This window comes from Grosmannia clavigera, assembly GCF_000143105.1.
Source record: "Grosmannia clavigera kw1407 unplaced genomic scaffold GCSC_144, whole genome shotgun sequence".
NCBI lineage: Eukaryota > Fungi > Ascomycota > Sordariomycetes > Ophiostomatales > Ophiostomataceae > Leptographium > Leptographium clavigerum.
In genome coordinates this window covers 2,114,394-2,140,580 of record NW_014040797.1, presented here as the reverse complement: position 1 = coordinate 2,140,580, position 26,187 = coordinate 2,114,394, and the positions used below count along the sequence as shown (strand labels likewise).

The 26,187-nt window shown below is 59.8% G+C and overlaps 8 protein-coding genes across 8 annotated transcripts; 2 read left to right on the top strand and 6 right to left on the bottom strand.

Annotated features, from left to right (window-relative positions):
* Positions 1 to 652: 652 nt before the first annotated feature.
* On the bottom strand, positions 653 to 3,324 carry CMQ_2774 (c6 zinc finger domain containing protein; the record flags this gene model as incomplete). The annotated part of the gene is made up of 4 exons (XM_014316852.1): positions 653 to 787; positions 843 to 1,048; positions 1,101 to 2,504; positions 3,237 to 3,324. The coding sequence occupies 4 exons, from the start codon at positions 3,322 to 3,324 to the stop codon at positions 653 to 655; spliced, it is 1,833 nt and encodes a 610-aa protein (XP_014172327.1).
* Positions 3,325 to 3,778: 454 nt separating this feature from the next.
* CMQ_3050 (c-8 sterol isomerase) lies at positions 3,779 to 4,420 on the bottom strand (the record flags this gene model as incomplete). The annotated part of the gene is made up of 1 exon (XM_014317128.1): positions 3,779 to 4,420. The coding sequence occupies one exon, from the start codon at positions 4,418 to 4,420 to the stop codon at positions 3,779 to 3,781; it is 642 nt and encodes a 213-aa protein (XP_014172603.1).
* Positions 4,421 to 5,625: 1,205 nt separating this feature from the next.
* Positions 5,626 to 6,138, top strand: CMQ_2760 (bola-like protein; the record flags this gene model as incomplete). The annotated part of the gene is made up of 1 exon (XM_014316838.1): positions 5,626 to 6,138. One exon carries the CDS (start codon positions 5,626 to 5,628, stop codon positions 6,136 to 6,138), a length of 513 nt encoding a protein of 170 aa, XP_014172313.1.
* Positions 6,139 to 6,605: 467 nt separating this feature from the next.
* Positions 6,606 to 9,169, bottom strand: CMQ_2627 (uncharacterized protein; the record flags this gene model as incomplete). The annotated part of the gene is made up of 3 exons (XM_014316705.1): positions 6,606 to 8,184; positions 8,250 to 8,945; positions 9,009 to 9,169. The coding sequence occupies 3 exons, from the start codon at positions 9,167 to 9,169 to the stop codon at positions 6,606 to 6,608; spliced, it is 2,436 nt and encodes an 811-aa protein (XP_014172180.1).
* Positions 9,170 to 10,728: 1,559 nt separating this feature from the next.
* CMQ_3262 (ring finger membrane protein) lies at positions 10,729 to 16,097 on the top strand (the record flags this gene model as incomplete). Its single annotated transcript, XM_014317340.1, has 3 exons — positions 10,729 to 11,346; positions 11,390 to 14,303; positions 14,359 to 16,097. The coding sequence occupies 3 exons, from the start codon at positions 10,729 to 10,731 to the stop codon at positions 16,095 to 16,097; spliced, it is 5,271 nt and encodes a 1,756-aa protein (XP_014172815.1).
* Positions 16,098 to 16,409: 312 nt separating this feature from the next.
* CMQ_2527 (multidrug-resistance genes transcriptional activator) lies at positions 16,410 to 19,032 on the bottom strand (the record flags this gene model as incomplete). The annotated part of the gene is made up of 2 exons (XM_014316605.1): positions 16,410 to 18,688; positions 18,924 to 19,032. The coding sequence occupies 2 exons, from the start codon at positions 19,030 to 19,032 to the stop codon at positions 16,410 to 16,412; spliced, it is 2,388 nt and encodes a 795-aa protein (XP_014172080.1).
* Positions 19,033 to 19,291: 259 nt separating this feature from the next.
* Positions 19,292 to 21,144, bottom strand: CMQ_3202 (major facilitator superfamily transporter; the record flags this gene model as incomplete). The annotated part of the gene is made up of 3 exons (XM_014317280.1): positions 19,292 to 19,971; positions 20,033 to 20,835; positions 20,966 to 21,144. The coding sequence occupies 3 exons, from the start codon at positions 21,142 to 21,144 to the stop codon at positions 19,292 to 19,294; spliced, it is 1,662 nt and encodes a 553-aa protein (XP_014172755.1).
* A 494-nt stretch (positions 21,145 to 21,638) lies between these two features.
* On the bottom strand, positions 21,639 to 25,718 carry CMQ_2661 (uncharacterized protein; the record flags this gene model as incomplete). The annotated part of the gene is made up of 1 exon (XM_014316739.1): positions 21,639 to 25,718. The coding sequence occupies one exon, from the start codon at positions 25,716 to 25,718 to the stop codon at positions 21,639 to 21,641; it is 4,080 nt and encodes a 1,359-aa protein (XP_014172214.1).
* Between the last annotated feature and the right edge of the window lie 469 nt (positions 25,719 to 26,187).

The following is a 26,187-nucleotide window of genomic DNA, read 5'->3' as shown; positions in this document are numbered from 1 at the left end:
ATGCCCAAAGCATCCAGAGTAGCGTGTAAATATTGCAAAAAAAAAAACCCGTGAAAGCGGGCCTACGTCCCTGATTACGTACTAGAAAGAACTGGTTCTTGATCCTGCTCGCAGTTGGCAGAGGCATCTCCGCGGTCGTGTGAGTCCAGCCGGCCAGCCAGCCCATTCTCAACCCTTCCTCGGCGAGCTTCTGAGGCGGGGAGAAATCAGAGGGGCTGCATATTTCTTGCTCTTGGCTGAAGATGTTTGTTTTATAAGCGGCTAAGCATTATTTTATTGGCTAGCTGCAGAGCCGTCCCCTGCTCTGCAGAGAATCTCCACAAGAAAATCGAGATGGGACCGTCTGGGGACCAGCTTCGCGCTATAGCTTTTTCTTTTTTCTTTTTGCCCTGAATTTTCCTGGGGAATGTTCTTGCATAGCGTAGCTCTTCGCGTTTCGTTTTCCTGATTTTCTTTTACCTATCGAGTGGGTGTCCTGTATGGCGTGCTTCCATAGCGTTCTGTCGCTGGACAGAGCCTGCAAGCATCAGGTGATTTCCGAGGCAGCCAGGGCAGCGTGTTGCCTCTGGCCCGGCCGAGCTGCCCGGAGCTGCGTGCAGCAATGTCGTCGGGCAGTCGTCTGTCTACTCCGTAGGTGTATTGACGATGAATACTAGGGGCCTTGGAGCACGCCATCCGGATGGTCCCACAGGCCAGTAGAGATGCTGTTGATGTCGTCTAATGTCGACTGGTCGATCCAATCGTTTCTGTGGCTGCTGCTGGCCCGGAGCCCGTTGTCGACGGTGTCCTGCCATGAGGGTCAGATGGGCCAATTTCAATAAATAGGATGACAGCACACGTACCCAGTCGAGCGTTTCGAGAGGCATGGTGATCCACGACTCGTACATGTCCGGCATCACTGGCGGATCTCCGTCATTGTTGACAGCCGCTACGTTGGGCACCAAGTCTTGGCGCGAGAAGTTGGCCTGCATACTGTCTTGGTTCAAGACGGGCGTGGAAAGGTCGAAAGGGAGATCATAGGAGACCGATGGCGGCATGCTTATGGGTTCTTGTCTTGTTTTTTAGCAGCTGCTTAGATACGTTGGCGAGAGAAGTCCTACCATCGCCCAGTGAGACGTTCGATATAGAGGATTCGTCAATGCCCATCTGCCAGGAGCTGCCAGTATCAAAAGCAGTGGATGTTGGATGTCCGGTCGAGTCGACGTGGGCGTCAATCTTGTTGACCATGATCCTGAGCAGCTCGGCCGCCTTTTGGACCTCGTAGTGGTTCGTTGCCAGGGAGGCCCAGAGACGGTATGAGCGCAGGAGAAGGTTGACGAGCGTGCTCCTGACAGCCGGCAGGGCTGGCGGCGAGGACGAGGAGGCCGACTGAGGCTCAGAAGCCGAGTCGCTGGCGCTGTCGGAGATGATCAGCTCGTCTTTGAATAGGGCGTCGTTCTGGACGACCAGGTAGACGATCATAGCGGCCAGCAGAAAGTCGTGCATGCCGAGGCCGGTGACGAACCAACCGACGTGGCTGAGGATGCCACCGGGAGCAGTGGCCTCGGCGACGGCCTCGTGGTAGCCGAGCAGCTCGAGAGCAGCCTGCAGACAAGTGCGACGTGAGTAGGCGTGTTCAGGACGGGGGACGGCGACGGCGAGATAGGGTCGGTGCAGGACGCAGCGGCTCTTCTGGAAGAGCGAGGCGAGGCCATAGCGCTGGATGATGAGCGAGGGTGGGTCGAAGACAGCGTCGGCGAGCGGGCAGACCTTCATGAAGGAGGGGATCTGGCGCCAACGGTCGAGCAGCAAACTGTCGGTGCGCATGACCTCGGCATACGATGGCGGGATGAGCGTGTGGGACAGCCGGGCAACCTGACCGAACACGCGACAGACCATGCTCTTGAAGATCGGATAGCTCATCGGCGTGTACTCGTGGCCGGGTCGCGATGGCGGCAAAACGGCACAGTCCTCGCCAAAGTCCTCGTCCAGCAAATTGTGTGGCAGCCCGGTGTCGCTGGGGATGCCGTGGATCATGCTCGGAAGACCCATGTGAAACGACACGATCAGGTCCAGCTGGATGGCCAGATTCCACATCCGGCGTCGCATCTCGCCGTCAAAGGCCGAGATCGTCGGCAGCTTGCTCGGGTCGCGATGCATTCCCATGTTGAGCATCAGCCGGATGCACGTGGCCGACAACAGCCAGCAATGAGTCTGGCTGGCCCGGTTAACCAGGAATTCCGCCTCTTCGTACATGAGCAGCGCCTGTATCGTCTGCTGGCTCGGGCTCACCAGCCGCGACGTCGTCAGCGCCCACGATGTCGCCGATCGGTACAGCCGGAACTGCTCGCTTAGCGAGATCGCCGTGACCTCCAGTGCCGTGCTCCCGGGCCCCTGCAGTGAGGCAAAGTGCACCCCCAGCGCCAGGATCCCGTACAGCACTCCCAGCCAGTCGACCGAGGCTGCTGACGGATCCTGCCAGAACGCGCTGTACTCCTTGGCAAAGGTCGGTCGGTGCACCGTGTCTGTCTGTCGTCAGCTGTTTCGTTTTCACTCACGCCCATCAGCCCTCAGCAATCCACATCGCACACTCACACAGCGAGGGCGTGTTGGACCCAAAATAGCACACAATCAGCCGGTCCACCACGCTTCGATCCGGCATCACTGCCAGCAGATCGTGCTTGGACCTCACTCGTTTCGTCCCCAGCATTACCGATGCCGGCGAGTTCGTCCGTCAGCGGCTCGTCTGGCTCTGTCTCGGCCTCGGCGTTCTGCGTATCTTCAAAGTAGCTCTTCAGGTCCTCGATATCGTCGAGCATCGCCATGAAATGCGTCGCCCCAACGTATGTCGTCGACCGCTCACCCATCACCACACGTCCTGCATCGAGCCTGCTCGGCTTGCTGTCTGTCTGTGACGGTCTTGCACCGACTTCCGGTCCTGTTCCTGCCGATGCCTCTTCTGCTGTTGCCAGTGTGATCCCCTCGGCAGCCAGCTTCTGCTCCAGCGTGACACGGGCCGCCTGGTCTACATTGCGCGCCTCACCAAAGCTGGACATGGCTGCTGAGCCATCGTCGGGAATCATTTCCCGCAGCATCCCTTCCAGACGACGCAGTCGTGCTGCCATGCTGGTGGCCTGCCTCTCTGGCTTCTTCGGCCGCGGTACATAGGTGCAGAGATCTGTGCGGGCCCTTCTTGAGACAGTTCCCGCACGGCGTGTATCGGTCACATTTCAGCTTCGACACTCGACAGGGCGCACAACTTAGCAGCACCCGCGACCTTTTGTGCTGTCTGCTGCTGCCGGCTGGAAGACCCTCGTCGCCGGATCCAGCTTGGTCCGCTGACATGTGCTCGTCGGGATGTTCTTTTATTGTGTGGTCCCTTGAAGCTTTATCGGGTTACTGAGTTCCTCGATGAACTTGTGAGTTGCGGGTGAGATTTGGTAATATGACTAAGCAGAGCGAGGAAAGCAAGGCTGAACAGTTGCGGCCCACATGTCTCACTGATTCGCAGATTGCACTGTACACTTGGCACGGCCTGAATTGATCGCCCCGGATTTAACCGTATCAAGTCATTGCTCAACTGATTCTTCGTGATACTCCATATCAAGTCCACAGACGACATTTAAGTTTATATTCTTGGTGTTACCCGTATATGAGCATATCCGACAGTACGGAAGGAGAGTACAGCCAAAGGCCAGCGCACGAGCAGATATGGAAAGCCGATAGAATCCCCGGCATTACCCCATTTGGCTTGTACATGTACTTTTCCCATTCCGTTCCACCACCCTTCAAGTGCCGCTTAAAATTTGCCCAGCAGCAGGTTGCCAGCAATTTCCTTGCCGGTCAGCCATGTCGTCGTCCAAAGCGTCGGAAAGTCAAGGGTGCTGCTCAGGCCGTCGGCAAAGCCGAAAAAGAGCATGGGCGGAATCCAGCCACGGGCGTACTCAAGCGCGAAGCAGTTGTCGGGCATGCGGTACTGCTTAACGGTTCCGCGGCGCAGATGGTGCACGCTGCCGGGGACGTAGACCTCGGGCTCGAACTCGCCGGGCACGTAGGCCCACTGCTCGCCGTGGAGGATGTGGAAGTAGTCGTCGGCCGTGTGGCGACCGGTGTGGCCCTCAGTGCCCACCGTGGTGCCGAAGAAGATGAGGTATTCGGTCACACTGGCGTGCAGGATGGTCATGCCACCCATGGCACCGCCAGCATTGTTGAAGAACCAGTGTTGCTCCTGGGCAACGTACTTGGACACGGATGCCTGTCCGAGCAGCTCGCCGTGCACGTAGCTGATGATCGCCGCCGTGTCGTTGCCAAACTTGTCCACGCCCTGCTTGGCCAGCTCGTGCAGTTGCTCCGGCTGGAAGACGTAGAACGAGTCCAGGTTCTTCTCGACAACGTACGCCAGGGCTGCCAGGATGGCGCCGAGCACGACGAGAACTTTCATGGCTGCGTGGACCGGGTGGACAGGTGGCAATTGGGGGCTCGGAGACGGCACGCGACGGAAGTTGGGTTCGCGGAGACGTGGACGGAAGACAAAGCAGAGAGGCAGGAAACGCCCAAACTGGCGCGCTTTTGTACCATCGCTGGATTTTGCAGTTCCAAGTTTAGCTAAGCCGGCACTTTACTGCCGTGAGACCCAGGGCGGTGAGCTGACAGCTGCGCCTGCCCGGCACGGCCAACATCCGTGCCGTACGATGGAAAACTACCCCTGAAAGTAAAAAGGAAGCTTCGGCGCTAATTGTTGGGGTATCTTGCTTTTTTTGTTGAATATTGGCAACTGCCAGCGAAAACGAGATAGGTCTCCGGTAGATCGCCTTACCCGATGCGGACGTTTGTTGTCAGTGTCGGAACCAACGCATTTATCCGAGTACGAAGAAGCGGGTACGAGTGCGCTGTCAGTACTCCGTACGGATACTCCGTTGAATGTCGTCAAAAAAGTCCCCCGGCTGGCCGCCGATGGAGCCCCATTTTTTCACTCCCAACGACTAGCTGAATTTCAGCTTCATATCCGACATGGTGTAATGGCTAACATCGGTCGCTCTCACCGACCAGCTCGGGGTTCGATTCCCCGTGTCGGAGCTTCTTTCCAATCTCTTGTAGTATAGTGGTCAGTATACGGGCTTGTCACGCCCGGGACCCGGGGTTCAATTCCCGGCGAGAGAGGTTTCATTTTTTGCCTCCGGGCCTGCCGAGATTGAGCTGTTGTGATTCTTCGTTGCTGAACTTGATCTTCATTCGTTGAACTCGGCAGTCAGTTTTTGCCCTCCTGTTTTCTCCCTTTTCTCCGTACCCCTTTTTGGAAGTGAAATTATTACAAGATACAAGCTGATTAATACGTCTAGGCAGGATATAATCTTGTACCCTCGCTGATAGCGATCCAATTGCCGCGAGTTTTGTAATACTATATATGGCAGGCATAGCGAATAGCCGGAAAGACGAATGCTGATTACTCAGTGGCCGGCCGATAACGAGGGGAGATTTACCCCAGTAAAGCGATCGCATCCGCTTGTTACCCCAAAATCGGGACTAAACAATAAAAAAATCGCCTGTAACGGTTTGCTCATTGCTCCCACGTCACGACACTGTGCAGGCGATTGCACACGCACAACCAACGAGCAGACATCCTTACACATCTGACGAGCCATTACCATGATTTGCAACGCCTGTCGCCAGGCCGGTCGCCATTTTTCCGGCCGTCGATCCGGGCTGCTGTCGCCGCTGGCTTCAGCGCTTCCTTCATCCCGAGCCTACAGCGGACGTGGTGCAGCGGTGCTCCAGATACAGACACAGACGCAGACAGCCAGCCGACCTGCTTCATGGACGGCCCTGCAATCGCTCACTTCCGGCCACCGTCGCTTTTCTGCTGCTGCCTCGTCTGCTGCCGAAAGCGCAACGGCCTCCTCGTCCGCCGTGCCGCCAAAGCCGGACTTCCTCGACGAGGCCGAGTCCAAGGTGTGGGATCTGCTGTGTGAGGCGTTTACGCCGGTCGAGCTGAGCGTGCGTGACATCTCTGGCGGCTGCGGATCTATGTACGGCATCGAGATCAGCTCGGAAAGGTTCCGCGGCGCCAACATGCTGAAGCAGCAGCGCATGGTTAATGCGGTGCTGGGCGACCTGATGAAGGACTGGCACGGCGTGCAGCTGAAGACGCGGGTGCCGTAGGACACAGATGGGACGCTGTACCGTGATCCCCGGACATCCATTCACACACATCTCCCCGCTCTCGACAATGCGCGCGCCTTGCTTCGAGCATGTTCCGTTGGCCGTATACATTAGGCTGTTTTATATACATATAGGATGGGGCGGGAGTGCTGACGAGGTCAGAAAGGAGAGAACCGAATCAACATTCCTCCTGCAAGCTGACCAGTCCTTCCTTGGTATCCGAGGCGTCATGGGTATAGATGAACTGTAGAATAATACAGGAAAAGTAAAACAGGAACAGAAGAGGTCCACGGAAAGGTAACCAACCCTCCCAAAACACGATGGCTCGTCTTATCTCCCGACAGCATCCGACACGGCCCGAACAAGAGTTTTTATTTTGGCGTTCTTACATCCAACGTATCGTGCCGACAATCGGCCTTCGTAAAAACAAGAAAAAACAAAAAGAGAGGGCGTAATTCATGGGTCCGTCACAGTTCACTGGGGATGTCTGACGGCGCGGCTGTAGAAGCAGTGCTGTTCTCGGCCATAGTGCTTGACGTGGTGTTTGTTGTCTCATCGTCCTCAACGGCAGATGTGACAGGCTCCTCGATCTCGGGAGTAGCGGTTTCCACTGCCACAGCCTCGGCATCGGAGCTCTCAGCCACCGGCAGGATTGTCACGTCCCCAAGAACAGCCGTGAGGGTGTTGTCGACAGGAAGCTCGCTTTCCGGGGCCTCCCGATTGCCCGCCTCAGCTGTGGGCGCTGGTGCCTCGACGACATCCTCCTCTGCAGGGGTTTTCTCAAATTCCACTACCTCTGTTGGCGTCTCCTCTGCAGCAGACACCGTGGAGGCCGGGGCTACCGACGAGGAGGCTGGGATGTCGATGATGTCTGCATCGTCAATTGGTTCCGAGACGCCTACAGTTTCCTCGGCACTCTGTGTCTCTGTCTCAGTGGCTGTAGTGGCAGTCGACGTCTCTGTATCATCTGTCTCGACAATCTCGGCCTCAACTGTCTCGGCCCCAGCCTCAGCTTCAGCAACCGCCTCCGGCTCAGCAACCCCAGCAACCGCGGCGGCTTCGGCAGCCTCGGCAGCAGCCTTGGTCGCGTCGCTGTCAAAGCTGTCGCTGGCATCCAGCGCGGCGACCTTCCCGGGGGCGACTTGCTTGAGCCGGGCGGGCTCCTTGGCCGCTGACTGTGCCGTGAGCATGGCCTCGTCCTCGACCGCCTGGGCGGCGTTCTGGGCCTCCTCAAGCGCCGGGTGCGTGACGATCAGCTGCTCCAGGTCGTTCTCCCACTCGTCGAACCGGCCCTTCAGTTGGTGGTACTTGGCCCAGTCGCGATATGTCACACCCTCCATCCAGGCCCATTTCATGCCAATTTTCTGCAGCGCCAGGTCACGGATCGACCCCAGGATGGTGAAGTGGTTCTCGGCCGCCCGGTTGACCGTCTGCTCGAGCTCCTTGCTGAACTCGTCGCGCCACGACCGCACCGCCTGCGCCTTTTGCTTGATCTCCACGCCCGTCCGCCGCACCGCTGCCAGGATCTGCTCATCGGCCTCAGCTTTCGCCGCCTTGACCTCGGCTACGGCGCCGACCACATCGACAATTTCCTGCTGCAGCTGCGCCAGCTGCGTCTCGACTGCCTTCTCCAGCTGCACCACCAGCGACTTGCCCGTGATCCGCGCTTGCCGGCGGATCATGCGCGTGGCGATCTCTTCGACCCGCAGCTCGATCTCGGCTGCGCCCTCATCGGCTGCCTTGGCATACTTCTCCTGCCACGCCCGCAGGTCCTCGGCCACCGTCTCGCGGGCGATCCGGCGCTCGTCGTTCTCACCCTGCTCCGGCTCATCTGGCGGCTGGATGGGCGCATGGGATTGCAGTTTGGCAGCCGCGGTGACAGCTGGAGGGGGCAGCGTGGCAGTTGGACCAGTGGATGAAACCCCGGCATCTGTTGTCGTGGTCGTGGTTGTGGTCTCCTCGGCCACCACAGACGATGCCGTTGTCTTGGAGGAACTGCCGGGCGACGTCGGCTTCGTGAAGGAGGACGGGGCTATGCTCTGGATGCTGCCAAAGGAGACGGTTAACTGCAATGAAAACAAACGCTCACCACAACAGCTGTTCATGCTCACGATGTCTTCTGCTTCGTCCCCTGGCCTTTGTCGCTGTAGCGGCCGAGCCGCTGTCCGATCTTGGCCAGCTGCGGCTCAACGGTGTCGATGTAGAGGAGCTGCAGCCGTGGCCAAACGGCACCATCCAGAAAAGCGGCGACCCTGCGCCAAGTCCAGATAGCCGTCGGCACGGCAGTTCCGGTCACAAATGACGAGCCGGCTGCGTAGCCCTGCAGCGCGTACGGGGCGACAAAGCGGAAGGAGGGCAAGATAACATCCTCGTGCGTCTGCAGAGCGCTTTGACGAGCAATGGCGACGTAGGGACGCACAACCGCAACCGCTCCATCGACGTGAGGACCAAGGAGCACTGCGTACTTCTCTGCGGCAACGCCCTGGGCCTTTGCCAGCTGCGGCTGGACGTTCTTATCCCATTGGGACCGAGTAAGCAGCTTCAGCTGCTCTGCCCGCGGTGCGCCATACTTGACCGCATACTGGCGGGCGGGCCCGATGACCATGCGGTCGACCGTGTCGTAATAGGGCCGGACGACTTCAACGTACGGGGCCGCATAGACATCGTAGTACGGCCGAACAAAGGGCTCAACGGCCAGCTTGGCCTCAAAGTAGGGCTTGCATATCCGTGGCGATGCTTCGTCGCAGGCGTCGAGAGACGCAGGACAGCGGAAGAGAATGGTGATAATGGAGTACCATGTCAAGAGTCTGCAGAGAAGAAGTCGTTAATGATATGGCAGAAGGACTGACAGCAAAAAAGAGCAGCCATACCTTGCAGCTGTGCTGAAGAGACGGCCGATGAGACTTGGCTGGTTCTTGGGAATGGATTGGCGCCGCGACGGCAGAGTCTGGCCGTTGCTTTTCCGCGAAATCAAGTTAACGGCACTTTCTGCGAATTTGGACGACCCGTTCAAATCGTCTTTAGCCGCCATGGCAGCGTGACGAGCAAGCTCGAGGAGCGGTCGAGGGGAGAGCGAGACGAATGCGTGTTCGCCGAGATCTAGACAAAATTGAAGTGTTTGACGCCGAAAAGGGGAAGGAGAGAAGTCGTAGAGAGAAACTGGCAACGAGGGCCTTGGGGATGAAGGCGAGCGGATGCTCCACGGGTAACGATTGCGTCGTGAGATTTCTTACGGAACACCACCGATTATTATGTACTCTTCAAGCAAAAATAAACCGGGGCTGCCGATATAAACAACTTGGCCACTCAACTAGCTGGCAACTAGGCAGCTATAATACTATGAGCACTACTAGTCTACAGGTACTACGGAGTATGTACAGGTAGGTTTGGAGGGGTCGCGCGACCTCCTTGTCTCACAAGCTTGTCTTTTAGCGCTTTTTCGAAACAGGTCACGGACATGTGGAGGCCTGTCTACTATTTTGGAGGCTTCGCCGAGGCCATCAGCTGGCAATGATCAGATGGAAGAAATAGCTCTTGCACTAGGAGCGAAGGCTGAGCAACGCGCCAGCGTCATAGGTCCTGCTCTCAGCTGCGGACTTCTGCAGGAAGTCGTCATTGGCACGGGAGTGGTGACAGCCAATAACTACAGTGCATACAGATATCTTGCTTCCCTGTTCCTTGATGCTGTCGCAGCTCGGCACCGCTAGATGCCACGTTGATGCAGGGATGAGACTGCCTGTTTCAGCAGCGCTGGTCCTGTCGGGGAACGGTATCGCTTGTTTTGGCGAGTCGACGAGCTGATAGGCCATTTCTCGCGATCCTTATCTCACAGCACGACGAGGCTGGCACTAATGCGCACTCTAGAAGGGTGGCTGACTTGTAAGTGCCTCACATACAAGTACCTAGCGCTATTCACAGGACGTGGAAAATGATCCAACGCCGTAGATTGTAATCACGTCGACGTTGATGCGGTACTTCCATTCGGTATCCAGCTTCATTTTCACGTGTAAGTAGCTGCCAGCTGGCCAGAAGTCCGGCGTCGGACTCAAGCCGGAAATATCAAGCACCAAGAGCTGTAGGTGATAAATGGGACCGGTATCCGGAAAAATATTCTGCCGCTCTTCCTGGCCCAAAGGGGCAATCCACTATTTTGCATGAGAGGGTCGTGGGAAGGCACGGCTTGAGCAGAGAAACGCCACCTTGCAGACCCAAGACAAAAGCAATCCCACCAAGGAGAGCTGGGTCTTTCAGTCTGCAGCTTGCATTTCGGCCTGCCATCTCTGTGGATACGTCTGCCTACAAGAAAGATAAACGGAAACGACAACAGTGCTTCCCAAAGCTGACCTTGGGCTACGGGTGGCCATCAATCTTTGCTCTTTTGATGACGAGACCATCGACGACGCCGACTTGACCTCTATCAATCCAGACACGACCATCTTGTGCCTCAGCACTCGCATCAACACGACTTTGATTCTGTCATGAGCCCTTGACTCTATCTTATACGCTCCGGCGATACCGAACTCGAACACACAGCCCGTTTTGACCTCTACCCCACTCACTCACACTCAGTCCGACCTCCCGCTTCCAGAGATGGATGCAGAAGACGACGTCACGGCCGTGTCGCGGCATCAGCGACGGCTGAGCGGTGCTTCGGCCGCATCGTCAACGAGGCCGCGTGCCATCGACGGCACGGCATTCGCAGAGCCCGACACCTGCCGGATATGCAGGGGCGAAGCCACGCCCGACGAGCCGCTCTTCTACCCGTGCAAATGTAGCGGCAGCATCAAGTACGTGCATCAGGACTGTCTGATGGAGTGGCTTTCGCACTCGCAGAAGAAGCACTGCGAGCTGTGCAAGACGTCGTTTCGTTTCACAAAGCTGTACTCACCGACGATGCCGAAACAGCTTCCGCTCTTCGTCTTCATCGGCCATCTGGCGAAATACTTTCTGCGCAATGTGCTGGTCTGGCTGCGCATCGGCCTGGTGGCTAGCGTGTGGCTGGGATGGCTGCCGTACCTGACTCGCTGGGAGTGGTCCTTTTTCTTCTGGATCAGCGAGGAGGGCCTGATCTCGCCACACGCCATGTTCGCTGGCGACGACGAATTCCTTCGCAACGCCTCGGCCCTGGCCACGGCCGCAGCTAGCGCGTCCACGGCCGTCTGCCCGTCGAGCCCGTTGTTCACGTCCACCACAGCAGCCGCAGCAGCCGTCAGCACGGCTGTCGCTGCTGACACTGTGGCTGCGGGCGCAGTACGGGGAGAACATGGCGGCCGGCGTGTCCAAATTCTCGGCGGTCTTTGGGTTCCTGCTCGACCTTGTCAATCCCGGGGAGTTTGCCTCGGCAGCGGCGTCCAACCTGAGCCGGACAGGCGGCGTCGCTGCTGCAGGCACGCTGCCACCGTCGCTGCTGAGCGAAGTGGGCTTTCTGCGGTCGCTGACACGGTACAGCTCGGTGAACTGGGGGATTATATACGCGCTGGAGGGCCAGATCATCACGATTCTCGTGATCGTGTGCTGCGTGCTCGTAATCCTCGTGCGCGACTACGTGGTACAGCAGCAGCCAGAGATCAACATGCGCGCTGCCTTTGCAGCGGCAGCCGGCGACGAGCCAGAACCGCTTCTGGCCCGACAGATCGGGGATGATGACCATGATGACCATGACGACCATGACGACCATGACGACGAGGACAGGCACGAAGACGACAACGACGATGCCACGGACTGGGAGATGGGCACCAACTCGAACTTTGGGGACGAGGCGCATGTCGAGCCAGAGCCGCAGGCCATACCTGCAACGGCTAACCGGGCAGCTCTACAACGAGCGGCAGCTGAAGACAGCTTGCCGGCCAGGCCACAGGCAGGACCGATACACACTCTCGCCGGAGAAGATTTGAATCACGCAACGTCAACATCGATACAGACCAACCGGCCGAGAGTTACGGTGGCAGATTTGCAGGACATGCCTAGCATGTCTAGCATGATGGAGGGAGTTCCCACAGTGCAGGAATACTTGCGGGTATACCGGGAGGCAGGAGGTGATCCTGACGAGATACTAAGGATTGCGAGAGCAGAACACATGGAAGACCGACTGGAATTCTGGCTTCGGCTCACACAGCATGTGGCGGACAAGAAGAGACAGTCGGAGCAGGGCGTCTCAGAAGGGGAGGGGTCGGGTGCGGAGATGAGTTTGACGGTGCCAGAGAGCGGCACAGATGCAGCGGACGCGGCCTGGTCAGAGAAGTTGCCGTGGGGCGAGGAGTCTGGTGGCGTGGCGGGCCCGTCGGCCTCAAATCGGACGGACGACGGCATCAGCAGTCGAGATGACATCAACGGCCAGACGCCCTACGACAAGGGCAAGGAGAGGGCCGTTGACGAGGCGCCGGCGGCGGACACGAGCGTTTTTGGCGGCAGCGGCGGACTGCGTCCGCGCGCTCACACAGACGGCCCACAGCGGACAGGAGGCCTCAACCCGCTCGCGTACAACACCTGGTCGTTCCCGGAGACGGAGTCGGCAGCAGAAGCAGGAGCAGCGGCACTATCACCGTCGGAAGTGTGGGAGAGCAACGACGGCCAAGATGACGACGCGGCTTGGGAAGACGCGTCAGACGAGGAGGAGAACAACCCGACGCCGAGCTCGACCGAGGTGGCGGGGGAGGAGATGAGAGCGGCAGCTGATGAAGGCGGACAGACGCAAGAAGAGAACAGAGAAGCAGAGGCAGTGGTGGCCATGGTGGCAGCACCAGTCCCAGAACAAGCGGCAGCACCAGCGGCAGTACCAGTAGTTGCAGCACCCACACCACCACAAGCACCACCTCCAGCAGTTCGACCGGCAAACTGGCTCAACCGAGCAGCAGACTTCATGTGGCGGGACCTGGAAAACATCGACCCGCTGGAGCTGATAGCAGCCGGACCAGAGGCGGGATTCGAGATGGACGAGGGCCAGTTCGAAGCGCTGGAGGCGGGCGACATGATGGGGCCGTTGGAAGGCGACGGCGAGGTGCTGGATGCGGCAGCAGCAGGCGGACTGGACGCGGAAGCGATCGAGGACGCCGAGGACCTGGAGGGACTGATGGAGATTCTGGGGATGCGGGGGCCGGTGACGGCGCTCTTTCAAAACGCCATCTTCTGCGCATTCCTGGTGACGCTGACACTGGTTGTGGGAGTGTTCGTGCCATACAACATTGGACGACTGGCAGCGTGGCTACTGGCAAACCCGATGCGGCCGGTGATGATGCTGTTCGGACTGTCACGGCTGCTGCAGGACGTGGCAGCGGCTGTTCTGGGCGGCTGTCTATTTGCGGTGTTCTACACGCTGCACGTGGTCGTGTCGGGCTGGGCGTGGGTGGCCGGGGAACGGGGGCCGACGACAGTGATGGGACACCTGGCATCAACGCTGTTTGCGGCATGGAACATGTGTGCAGGAGGTGCGCTGCGGGTGGTGAACAGCTTCTCGCTAGAGCCTCCGATTCTGTCGGCGGGTGAGATGCGCAACTTCTCGGCCGTGAGCCACGAGGCGCTGCTGTCGCTCAAGGGCCAAGCAGTCTCGGCAGCTGCAGCACTCGGCCAAGCAGCCATATTTGTGGGAGGGGGTGACTATGGCCACAAGCTGGCGATGACAGCCGAGACGATGCAACAGGCCGTCATGATGACGTGGAGCGTGGTGCAGGCAGTGCCGGGATGGATGGTGCGGCCGGGATGGTGGGTGATCACGCTGGACGGCGACCGAGGCGGCGGGTCGGCAGTGGACGCCACGCTGGCCTTTTGGAACAGCGCCGATCGATTTCTGGCAACTGGACTGGGCTACTCGACGCTCTGCCTGGCGGCTGGGCTGTATCTCTACCGCGGCACGCCCTTCTCGAGCGGGGCGACAGGTCAGGCGTGGGAGGCGTCCGTGATCGACGGCCTCAACCGGGCCAGTGGGGGGCGCAGGGTAATCCGGATCATCGGCATCGGGATGCTGGCCTTTCCATTATACCGTGGGCCGTTGCTGGGTGTGGCCCTGTTCCCGCTCTGTGAGGCGGCCACATTGTCGTCGCGGCTACAGTTTGCGCTCAACTATCCACTGACGTCTGTCTTTGTCCACTGGTTCGTCGGGACCGGCTACATGTTCCACTTTGCCCTCTTTGTGTCAATGTGCCGGAAGATTATGCGCCGGGGGGTATTGTGTGAGTCGAGTTCTGTTCCTTCTGGTTTAATTTGATGACTAAGCTGACTAATCAGTTTTCATCCGTGATCCCGACGACCCCGAGTTCCACCCCGTCCGCGACGTGCTGGAGCGCAACGTGGTGACGCAGCTGCGCAAGATCCTGTTTTCCGCGTTTGTGTATGGAGCGCTCGTCGTCGTCTGCCTTGGCGGCGTGGTCTGGGGACTGGCCGTAGCCGCTCCCGGCGTGCTGCCCATCCACTACGCGTCCGACAAACCGGTGCTGGAGTTTCCTATCGATCTGATGTTTTACAACTCGCTGATGCCGTTGGCCATTCGATTCTTCCGCCCAAGCGATGGTCTGCACGCCATGTACACCTGGTGGTTCCGCAAGTCGGCCCGCATCCTGCGCATCACCTGGTTTCTCTTCGGCGAGCGCAAACTGGACGAGGAGGGCGATTTGGTGCTGGCGGCTGGCTCACCACACCGCCGCGCTCCCTGGTGGCGCCGCCTGTTTCTGGAGTACGCTGAGGCGGGCGACGAGGTTGTGCCCAAGACCTGGACAGACACGCTGGCCGGTGGCACCGCACGGCCACGATCTGAGATCACCAAGATCGAAATGCGCGAGCTGGCCGATCGCAAGAAGCGCCTGGTGGCCTCCGGACAGCTGGTCATCAACGGCCGGTTTGTGCGGGCTCCGGCATCGGACCAGGTCAAGATCCCGAAAGGCCGGGCCGTGTTCCTCGAGGTCAGCGAAGACGAGGGTGTGGTCAGCGAACGAGGAAAGACAGGCTCGACAGCCACAGCCGTGGCAGACGCGTATTTGCCGCCGCACTACCGCTTCGTCTACGTGCCGCCACACTTCCGCGTGCGTGTGCTGCTGTTCATCGCCTTCATCTGGCTCTTTGCCGCGGCCACGGGCGTGGCCTTCACGGTGGTGCCGCTGCTGTTTGGCCGACGGGTCTTCCAGCTGTTGCTGCCGGCACACATCCGCAGCAACGACATCTACGCCTTCAGCATCGGCATCTACGTGCTAGGAGCGGCCTCTTACGGCCTATGGCACGCGCGGGCTCTTCTGGCCAAGACGACGGCGGCAGCACGACGTGGACTGACGGCCCTGACAGCGAGTCGAGCCGTGCGCAAGACGGCTGCTGCGGTCACGTGGACGTTCCGGCTGACATACGCATATGCGGTGCTGGTGATCGTGTTTCCGCTACTGGCGACGGCGCTGGTCGAGCTCTACGTGCTGATCCCGCTGCACACGTACATGGGATCAGACGGAGGAGACGACAACAGCAGCACGAGCGTGCAATCGCATGCCCACACGGTGCGGCTGGTGCAATCGTGGACGCTCGGAGTGCTGTACCTTAAGCTGGCGGCGCGAACAGTGACGTCGTGGCACGATGGCACGCGGCTGGCGGCGGCAGTGCGAGCAGTTCTTCGTCGTGGACAGCTGGACCCAGACGTGCAGCTGTTGACGCGGGCGTTTGTGAAGCGGGCGCTGCAGTTGGGCACGGCGGCCATTAGCGTGCCGTTGCTGCTGGCCCGTGTCGTGGCTGCGTCTGAGCTGGGCGCCGTGCTGGCAGCCGCCACGCCAGTCGGCGCGAGTCTGGTCTACCGTTTGAGCTTCCCGATCGTCGCCTTTGGTCGCGGCGGCTGTCTGGTCGCTATGGGGTATGGTCGATGTGTTTGGGTCGTGGCGGGTGCGAATCCGAGACGAAGCGTATTTGATCGGCGAGCGGCTGCACAATTTCGGGGCTACAACGGGTCCGCATGGACGGAGGGGAAGAGGAGTGAGGGGGAGATGAGGGGGTAGACGTGGTGGTGAGGTAGAGGAGGTGGGTCGGTGATGGTGAGGGCGAAGATGGCAGCTGGCAGACAGCTGGCACTGCAGAGACACAGTGACGAAAAGGCAGCGGCTGAAAGAGCCACAAACAGCTGGCAACAGCTGCAAACAGTTGGCAGATATTAGAATGTCTGGCAGATGACAACTCCGAAAAAGAGCCGACAGGCCCAGAAGCTGGCAAAAACGTGACAGCACACGACTTGACATACCCAATACCGTTTGATTAGATCAGCAAGCTGATATCTAGTAATTACATTCGTCTGTCATAGCGAGTTCGTAGCATCATTCGTCATTCCACATCGCCCGCTGCCGCGGCTCGCCCTCCATGTAGGTGTAGCAGCTGGACCGGCCGAGAGCGTCGCGGATCAGCCGCTCAGCCTCGTCGCAGATGTTGTGGATATCGTCAACGTCGGGACTGGGTTCCGTGGACGAGACCGGCAGCCCGTCCAGTGCTCCCAGTGCTCCCAGTGGTCCATGGCTGGCGCGAGTCTCCTCGATCTGCAGACGGCGACGCAGGACGGCAATCAGCCGATGGTAGACGTGGCGGCTCTGGCGGGCATAGACCCACGAGACGTGAAAGGCCGAGAGGCACTCCTGGCACTGCAGGGCCATGTCGAGCTGCTCACCGAGGATGATGACGTGACGAGGACTCCCAGGACCTGGGGTGCCCCCACAACAGGCAAAGTGGCAGTGCAGCAGCATGCGACAGACGACGAGCATGCGGCTGAGCGTGGTCCAGTTGAGGGCCAGCTGGCGGTCGGCATACTGGGCGTGCACGCTCTGGGTGTACATGCGCAGGGTGCGGTGCAGATCGAGCAGGTCGTCGGGCCGGACAGCAGCAGCGCCGTCGTTGAAGAGTGACGGACAGTAGAGCATCAGCAGAATGCCGTGGTAGTTGGTGTTGAGCCAGGTGATGGTATTATGGAAGTGGGCAGCCCGGGCTTCACGTCGGGCCAGCAGACAGCCCTGCGTGTACCAGTTGTCGGCAGCGGCCCGGAGCTCGTCGACGAGAGCCCGGCGCTCCCGCATGCTCGGCAACTTCGTCTGCGCCCCGGTGCTGTTGAGGTGCACCAGCTCCAGACAGCGGCCCTCGATGAGACGCAGAGCAATGGCCTGGCGCGCAATCTGCAGCGTGGCAATGTGTTGGGCCTGGTCAGATGCGGCAAACTCCTCGGTCGTGACGCCTGGCAGCGGCAGATTGCCGTCATAGTCCTGCACGGCCAGCGGCAGCCCAAACACGCCAGCCACCAGTCGGTCCAGCGAGAAGATGCACCAGAACAGTCGGTGACGAAACCCCATCGCCTGCAGCGTCAACCCCGAGCTCGAGCCTGGAGCCGGTCCCGATCGCGAGTTTGGCTCGGCTCGCCGGTTCAGCGTCAGCATCACGGCCTCGCGCGCCAGAATCCCCATCAACGTCCACGGCGACGACCAACGTTCCGGTTCGAATAGCGAACACAGCGCCAGCAGCAGCAGCACCTCCACCGTCACCACGCTGCGCGTGCCTCCCAGACACAACTGCACCACGTCTTGATACGGCACCGGGATCACCGGGATCGGCGCGTCCACTGCCGGCCGGTTGAATCGCCACACGGCCTCCACGCCCACTGCCATCACTAGATAGAGTCGAGCCAACGTTGGCGTCAGCTCGCCACCGTCGGCGTACAGAGCTCGGCCGGCACTCGAGCCCGCGTCCTCGACGATCTGCGCCTCGTACAGGAACGGGTACGACCGGTGCATGTGCCGGAAGTATGACCGCACCGCCGCCATGCCGTCCACGCCAATGTTCTGCGCAAACGTCCGCACAGCCGGCAGCCGAGGCCGAGGTGGTGCACGCAGCAGCGGCGACGTCTCGCCCAACAAGTAACGTGATGATGGGCCGGATGCTGGTGCTGATGGTGGCGGTGGAGGCGACAGTGCGAGCTGCAGAGCCGGGGGTAGCGGAAGCTGCAGCTGTGGAGGTGGCAGCCGGCTGGCCGGAGGGATAGTTGTGGTGATGCCCATCAGAGATGAAGTGGCAGAGGCTGAGGCTGAGGCTAGTGGTGTGGCAGGTGTTGTGGCTGTGCTTCCGCTGCTGCCGGCAGCCATGGCCGTAGTGGTCGAGGTGGTGCTGCTGCTTTCGGATGGCGTCAGTGGCGACGGCCGTGAGACGATGCCGATGGCGGCATGCAGGTCGATGCCGGTGTCGTAGCAAGACACTGGAGCCGAGCCAGGCGGCAGCAGCGAGTCGACAAAGGCAGACAGCCACTGCACGCGGGCCCGCAGCGCTGCCGTCTGCGAGGCGTTGCCGGCTGCCGGAGACGGGAAGTGGCAGTTGGCGCCCAGTCGATGACAGGCTGTGCAGATGGGCAGCTGTCGGTCGCACCGCTTCTTCGAGTGCCGGCAGCGCAGACAGGCATACATGGCCGTAGTCAGCCGCGTGCTGGTGCCGTTGAGGGTGCTCTGTTCGTCTGGCTGGCCGACCTTGTCGTCGTGGCCATCTCCGGATATGGCTGCCGAGAGCGACCGGCGAATCGGCTGTGGCTTTTTCCACGCGGAAGCGATGCCAATGAGCCCGCGTTGGCCTTGTTCATTGTGGGGTGAGGGGGGTGGAAAGAGGGGGAGAAGAAAGAGAGGAGATGAAGAGAGATGGAGGAGAGAGAGGAGAAAGAGGCGAGAGAGGCGAGAAAGAGAGGCGCAGAGAACAGACAGAACAGGTGTGACCACCGCCCACCATCCTGCTGCCTCTCGATCTGCAGCGGACAGCGTCCTGTTCACGTGCGTGCTTTGGCTTCTGCCGTCTCGATCCACACGTCTTACAGTGGAAGAAGCCAGGATTTGGGAAAGACGACAGGATCGCATCAATGGCAATAGTGCAATCGCCGCTGCCGGATACAGCAGGCACGGCCTGTAGCAATGCGCCTGTCATTTTGGCAATGGCGCCAGGTGGTCGCACCAGCGGGGACCCGCTGAAAAGGAGCCGAAAGGAACTAAGAAGGAAGGAGAGAAAGAAGGAGAGAAAGAAGGAAAGAAAGAAGGAAAGAAAGAAGGAAAGAAAGAAAGAAGGATAGAAAGGAAAAAAGGAAAGGAAAAAGGAATGGAAAAAGTTATTGGAATAAGCAAGTCTACTCCGTATTAACATACAGAACCGGTCTAACAGTCTCAATCCACAGAACGGTCCAACACAACTATACAGTCGTCTTGGAATGCACCACCACCGCCTCCGAGTCTGCACAGCCCTCCTCGTATTGGCCCACGGGCCAGCGCCGTCGCGCCACCGGCACCAGCAGGATCGTGCCGATCTGCAGCACGAGGAACACGGCCGTGACCGTGTAGCCAACGGCAAAGTACGGCGCCTCGGCCGCGTCGAAGACGACAAGCGGCAGCCAGGCCACAAACACGTATGCCACCGTGTCGGCGAGCGCAATGGCCACGGCCCGGTGCAGCCCGTTGTAGGCAAACACCTCGCTCATGTACGCCATGTAGATGCCGGCCGATGCCGTCGTCACGTACGTCAGCAGAAACCCGGCCACGACCGCCCCCCAATTCTGGCTGTCGGCCGGCCGATGCACCGACACCGCGAGCACGACCGCACCGACGAACGAGACCGACGCGAGCGCCACCACAACCGGCCATCGTGCCTGCAGTCCGTCGCTGGTCCAGGCCGCCAGCAGCGTGCAGACCACCAGAAAACCGAAGCCGGCCGTCGGAATCTCGTTGACCTGCTCCACGCTGAAGCGGTGCGTCGCCTTGAGCCAGACCCCAAAGTACGCATACACGCGCGTCGCCTGGATGTAGCACACAAACGAGGCCGTGAAAAGGTAGACGGGCCACTCGCGGAAGAGGTTGGCGAGCGACTGCAGCGTGGCTGCTCGTGCCAGTCCCCCTGGTTGGCCGCTTGCCCTGAAAAGCCATCCGCTCAACGGCACACGCCCGCTCGGCCGGCCGCAGCCAGTATGCCCGCGTCGTCGACGGGCTGTCCGGCACGGCCACAAAGCCGTACAGCGCCACCGGAAGGCCCAGCAACCCGTCCAGCACAAAGAGCCAGCGCCAGGCCGCCAGCCCTCTCGCGCCGTCCAAATGCGCATACAGGCCGGCCTGCACGTAGCCACCCACCATCTGGGCCACGCTGCTCGACGCCTGGAACAGACAGGCCCGCTTGGCAAGCTCCTCCGGTCGGTACCAGCTTCCCAGCAGCGTCATCACGCCCGGGTACGCCGACGCCTCCAGCAACCCGATCACAAACCGCAAACCTAAGATCACGTGCCGGTCACGTGCTCCCGCCACCGCCGCCGTCCCCGCGCTCCAGCCCAGCTCCAGCGCCGGCAACCAGAGCCGTGCTGGAACCCGTGTCATCACCAGCTGCGACGGCACCTGTCCGACCACGTAGCCTGCCGTCCACACTGTCGTCAGCAGGTTCAGGTCGTTGCCGCCCAGCCCCAGCTCCTCCTTCATCCCCGACACGTACGCGTTCGCCACGTTCGTCTGGTCCAGGTACTTGACAAAGTATGCCAAACAAACATAGCTCAGCAGAATCCAGTCCAGCTTCGCTACCAATCGCCGCTCCACTGCCGGTTTGTCCAGAGAGTCCCATACCACCGCCAACACCCGCTGTCGCCAGGTCCGCTGCTGCTGTCCATCTGCTGCTGCTGCTGCTGCCATCTCCACGCTGTCCGACAGCTCAGCATCATCGCCCGTCTTGTGTGTGGCCATGTCGTACGCCGCAAATAGGCTGGGGAAAGATCGCATTGGTTGCCAGCTCGTCCGTCATGGCTCTGCCACCAGTCGCCAGCCCGCTGCCATGGGCTGCCCCTGGCAATATGTGCTCGCCGGTCTTGGTGCTGTCTGCAATACGATCGGACTGAGAGAACAGTCCGATCAGACGCCAGTCGGCCAGAGCTGACAGAGGACAGAACGTCCAGAGGCCGCTGCATTTCGCCGAGACGGCCATCCTGCCAGCTGCCAGCGTCGCATGTCGTATGCGCCCGTCCTCTGCGCGTCTGCCAAGCCTTCGGCTGGTCCAGTCCTGCGGGCGCAGCATGCCATTCGCCAAGAGTCCCGCCAACAACGACCGGGGAACTTGGGCAAATCTTCACCACCCGATCCCAAATTCGGATTGGCCAGGTGGATCGCCCCGTTGAACTCGTATTTTAGGCCCTGCAGAATGGTCAGTGCGCTGCTACCGCCGCTAATCGCCATTATCGTCTTCCGGAAACACCTTCAGCATCGCCTTCTGGCATCGTCTTTACCCATTTGCTTACTCCTTACTCCGTACATCACCTCGTATCATCCACCCCGGTTGACAGGGAAGAGTGAACAGAAATGTATCAGTCGCTACCTGCTGTCTGCTAGCCTCTTCCTAAGCACCACAAAGCGCCATTGTAGATCAAATGGAAATCTTTCCAAAGAGCAGAAGCCCCGATGTACACCCACTCAGCCCTCTACTATTGAAGATACCCAAAACGCCCTTGCTAATGCAAATCATTGCCCCGAACACCCCATCCAAAACAAAACAAAATCCGTATAATCAATCCCCTACCGCCCATTAACCGTATCCTCGTGAATCACAAACCCAATCCCTGAATCGGCGTCCGTGTTCCGCCGCTGCTGCAGATGTCCGCCATCGTGCCACATCCCCTGGCCCGAATGTCTACGAGTCTGCTGCTCTCGACCCTGCAGCTGCCCACCCCTCGCCCCTGCATCAGTGCTCGTCTCTATGCTTGCTGCTGCTGCTGCTGCTGCTATTGCTGTTGTTGGTGGCACCGCTGCCACCGGCCACGCCGGGTGCGTGCTAGGGTATTCGCTTGGCCGGCTGCTGCTGTCGCTCTGCTGTGACGTAGCCTGCGAGTCCCCGTCAGGTCCTAATCGTTGTTGCTGTTGCTCCTGGCTGCCCTCCTCGCCTGAAAATGGATTCATGTTCTCGCTGTCTGACATGTGCGCGTCCTCGTCGTCCTCAAAGCCTGGCCACGGCTGGTCTTCCGGAGGCAGCTGTCCCGATTGGTTATAATAGCCGTCCGTGATTGTGCCTACGTCGCCAATGTCGTCCAGCTCGTCGGCCTCGTCCTCGAATACATTGCCATCGTAATCCTCACCATCGCCCTCGTCGTCTTGCGTCATTGGGAAGTCATCGTTGTCATCGCATAGCATATCGTGGTCATAACCATCGCAGATGGTGCCGTCGTTGTCGACCTGCTCGGCCTCAGCCTGAAACGTAGACCCCTGTCTGCGCCGAAGAGATGCGGGGAGCGGCACGTCCATGGTCGGCGCGTTACTGTGTGGGGTAGCATAGCAGAGCGGCGTCGCCCCCCGAACATGCTGATAAGACGGCACGTGCTGCTGATTCAGTCGCTCATGCTCGGCTGCTGATGGAGCTCCGTCCCGCGTGTGATCAGCTACCCACATCGGCACCTGGGCTGGTATCACGCTTGGACTGCGGCTCATACTACGCTGCGGTGTATGCCGGGGCCAGAAGCCGCTGGGCGAGCGCGTGCTACGGCGACGCTTTGAGACGCTGGGTGCAGCAACAGTGTTGGTCGCGCTGTTTGCCGTGTTTGTGTTTGTGACAGGAGACGGCAGCGGAGCCAAGCGTGGGCTAGGTCGGCTCGCTGACGCAAGCGGTGAAGGGTGGCGGTCGTATGCCATGGTAGACACGGTCGTGTGCTGCCGATGGCGCTGCTGGGGCTGTTGTGGTGATGGGGGTGCCGATATGTGGCGTTCGCTAATGGAGTGGCCCCGCTTCCTGCTGACTGTGGCTGGTGAGGAGAGATTCCCTGCCGGGATCACAGGATGTCCACTATGTGATGGTGGTGCAGTCATCGAGACTGTGCGGGTTGGTGCGGGCCGGCGGGTTCTTGTTGACGACGACATCAGCTGCGATGACGCGGCCGTCTGGGCGACCTGGGGAACGAGCGAGAAGAGGAAGGGCGATGGCGACCGACGCGCTGTCGATCCAGCCCAAGGGCCCGTCGGGAGAGGAGACTGCGCGGCCGCGAAGAATTGTGTGGAGCCCGAGGTCCCTGTCGACCGGTGAGACCGAGAAAAACCGTTGTCGGCATTCGAGTTAGCGCTAGCAGCGGCAACGAGACGCGAAGGAGTACGGCTGCGAGGACGGGCAAAGGTCCCGTCCGTTGGTGTGCCCTCTCGGCTGAAGGGAGACGGCGATGGCCGATGGTGAACCGACGACAGCGACGATTGCGGTGCGGAAGGCGGCTCGTCAAGCCGACTATCCCAGGACCAGCAGGAATCAGCGGCTCCAACAGCAGGCGCCTTACTGCTGCTGCTGCTTCCTGGAGCCATGGTGGCGGCTGTGACGCTGATCTGCCGCAGTCGCTGCCACGACCAACCACAGCGGTAGGCGTGGCGGTCTTGCATGTAGGCATCTGGATGTGTCACATAAAGGCGATGGCGGCCCGTGGCCTTCATCACAACACTCGAAGTGAGAAAAGGAGCATCCCAGAGTGTCGGTGTGAGCATCTCGGCGCACGTGAGGAAGCGCAGCCGTGAGTCCTTGTGAATCTTACGCAGAGGCACCCAAGGCTGCTGCAGGCCTAAAAATCGCGCTTGTAGCTCCTCTGGTGACGGCACAGACGAAACACTACCGGACGTGTCGCCTTTGCCCACTTTGCTCCGTTCTGCTCGCCGTTCCGACGACGCTCCTTGGGCCATCGCCCGAAAGACTGACCCAAACGCCGTGGCCATGGCCAACTTCAGGCTGCGTGCATCTGTACCGCGCACGGAGAGCGTCTGGACCAAGCCACAGCTTCGGAGACGGTTATCGATGACGCGACCAGGAGCACATGCGCGAGGCAGCAGGCGCGGGGCGTCCGATGTCGCAGAATAGTCCGGCCAGTCGGAAGTCCAGAGAGCGTTGCCTTCCAAGCTGGGCGATTGCGCATCCGGCGTTTGGCGGCTCAGCGTGTTAGGCATCTGCGTCCACTCGTCATCCTCTGACTGCCCGGGCTGATATCGGTAGCCGCCTGATTGCCGCCGTTGAGCTGCCGCTGCTGCCGCAACAGCTGCTGTGGTAGGAAATTGGCTAGCCTCCACCCAGACGCCTTTGAGGGGAAATGGCAGAAAAACCACTTCGAGCTCCCACAGGCTGTTGTATGTTGGCAGAGCAGATGTTTGTAGAAAGCTCACCTGCGCTTGTAGCGCCTGGATCTGGCTCCGCACATCGCTTTCCCCGATGATGCCAGAGGATGAGCTGGTCATACTCGTGGTGACATCGGTGGCGGCCATGGAGACGGCGCTAACTGTCGTAGCGTCATCGTCACGGCCGAGCAGGCGGCGACGGCTAAAACCGATGCTCCCATCGACACCACTAGCAGTTTCGTCGTTGCTAGTAAGCCGCTTCTCGACCTCATCAACACGCGATTCGAGCTCCGTGACACGCATGTCCATGTGGTCGTGACGATCACTCCAATCTTCCTGGCCCGAAGGGACGGAGAAAGACACATTCTCGAGCTTATCCAGGCGTTGCTCGTGTGCCTGCACAGCACCCACCAGACTTTGTAGACCCGGCTGTGTGCTCGATGTGTCCTGCTCGGAATCGTGTGTGGCGTCCGTGAATTCTCTCGGCTCAGGTTCGGATGGTGGTTGGGGCTTGAGTGGAGGAAGTGACTGTGTGTGCGTGAGAGTTTTTAGGCCCTTGCCAGCAAACGGGCGTAGATAACGGCGCTGGCTGATTGAGGAGGCTGTCGAGGGTGGAGCTTGGGATGACGGCATCAGGCAACCATCAACGCCCTGCTGCGAAGGGAACATAGATCGCGGTGGAGGGTCGTAGTGGCCACAGCGTAGTGTATCGGGGATGGAGTTGCTATACGGCGTGTAGCCCGCAACAGAGGTGGCTATAGACGTGTCTATGGACGAAGGCGCCGGTACGACCTTGTCTGCAGCAGAGCAGGACACCATGGCTTGCTCATCGAGAGGGGCGACGTCCTCGAATATGCCAGCGAATAGCCGTTCCGTGTATGAGGAGAGTTTGGCGGGCTGCAGTCCGAATGACAGCAAGCCATTGTTGTTGGCAATCTTGCCTGCTCGGCCAACATCTTGCTCTGCAAGCATCTGGAGGGCTACCGACTCCTGGAGGGGGCTGAGAGGCTCTCGTTTGGCTCGTGGTCGTTCATTTTTCTGGCCGTGGAGCGGGGCGGATAAAGACGCGGACAAGCCAGGGAAACCTGTTGTGGCACCACTGATAGCTGCGCCACGGGCGACAACTGACTGGTCTGTCGGAATGTTCCCATTTGGCAACACCTGCTGTGGCGCCTGGTCGTGGAAGCAGGCATGATGTGAGCACATGCACCAACCAGCCTGGCTGAGGTCGAGGGCACCATTGTTGATAGGACCGACACTGGTTCCGAAGCTGTTGGCCATAGACGTGGCTGCAGCATTACTTCTGCTCCAGAAGCGACGGCATCCACACTGAGGGCCACTAGATCCATGCGTCAGGTCGACGAAATTGCAAGATCCGGTCGGCAGGGCTGGTGATAAGCCATAAGAGGTGCGCCCGTTACCAGCGGAACGAGCATCGTCGTAGACATCGAATGCAAAGGAGGGATTGCTGTTGGAAGTCAATGCGACGGCAGCATTGGCAGCGTCAAAGGGGGTTGCAGCCATTGGCAGCTCTGGTGGAGGTCATATCCAGGGCAGAAGCGTCGAGAAAAACAGCACTGCCTGGGATGCAGAGATACCGGACGAGACCGGAGAGATGCGCAGTCCGGAAGAAGGCCAGAATACGATAAATGGCGAGATCGGAGAGAACGCGAATTGCGACCGCGAAGCGGCCGAGTATCTAAATATTATGATCGTACTATTAAACCGTCGGAAAGACAGGGACAAGTATGCAGCGCGCCTCGGTGATAAGAAGATGGCGGAGAGAACGTTCAAGGCAGGATGAAAAGTATGCGCATGACACTGTGAGTAGACAAATCGCGCATTAGTTTCCGGGAAAAAGAAGCAGCAAGGAGCGTGTCGAGGGATTGGCACAGTAAGGCGGTCGCAGGCGTGAATCGGCTGATGGCACAGCAAATGGCCAAAACACACGTAAAAAGGCAAGGGGATGATGAAGATGGTGCGCGGGAACCCC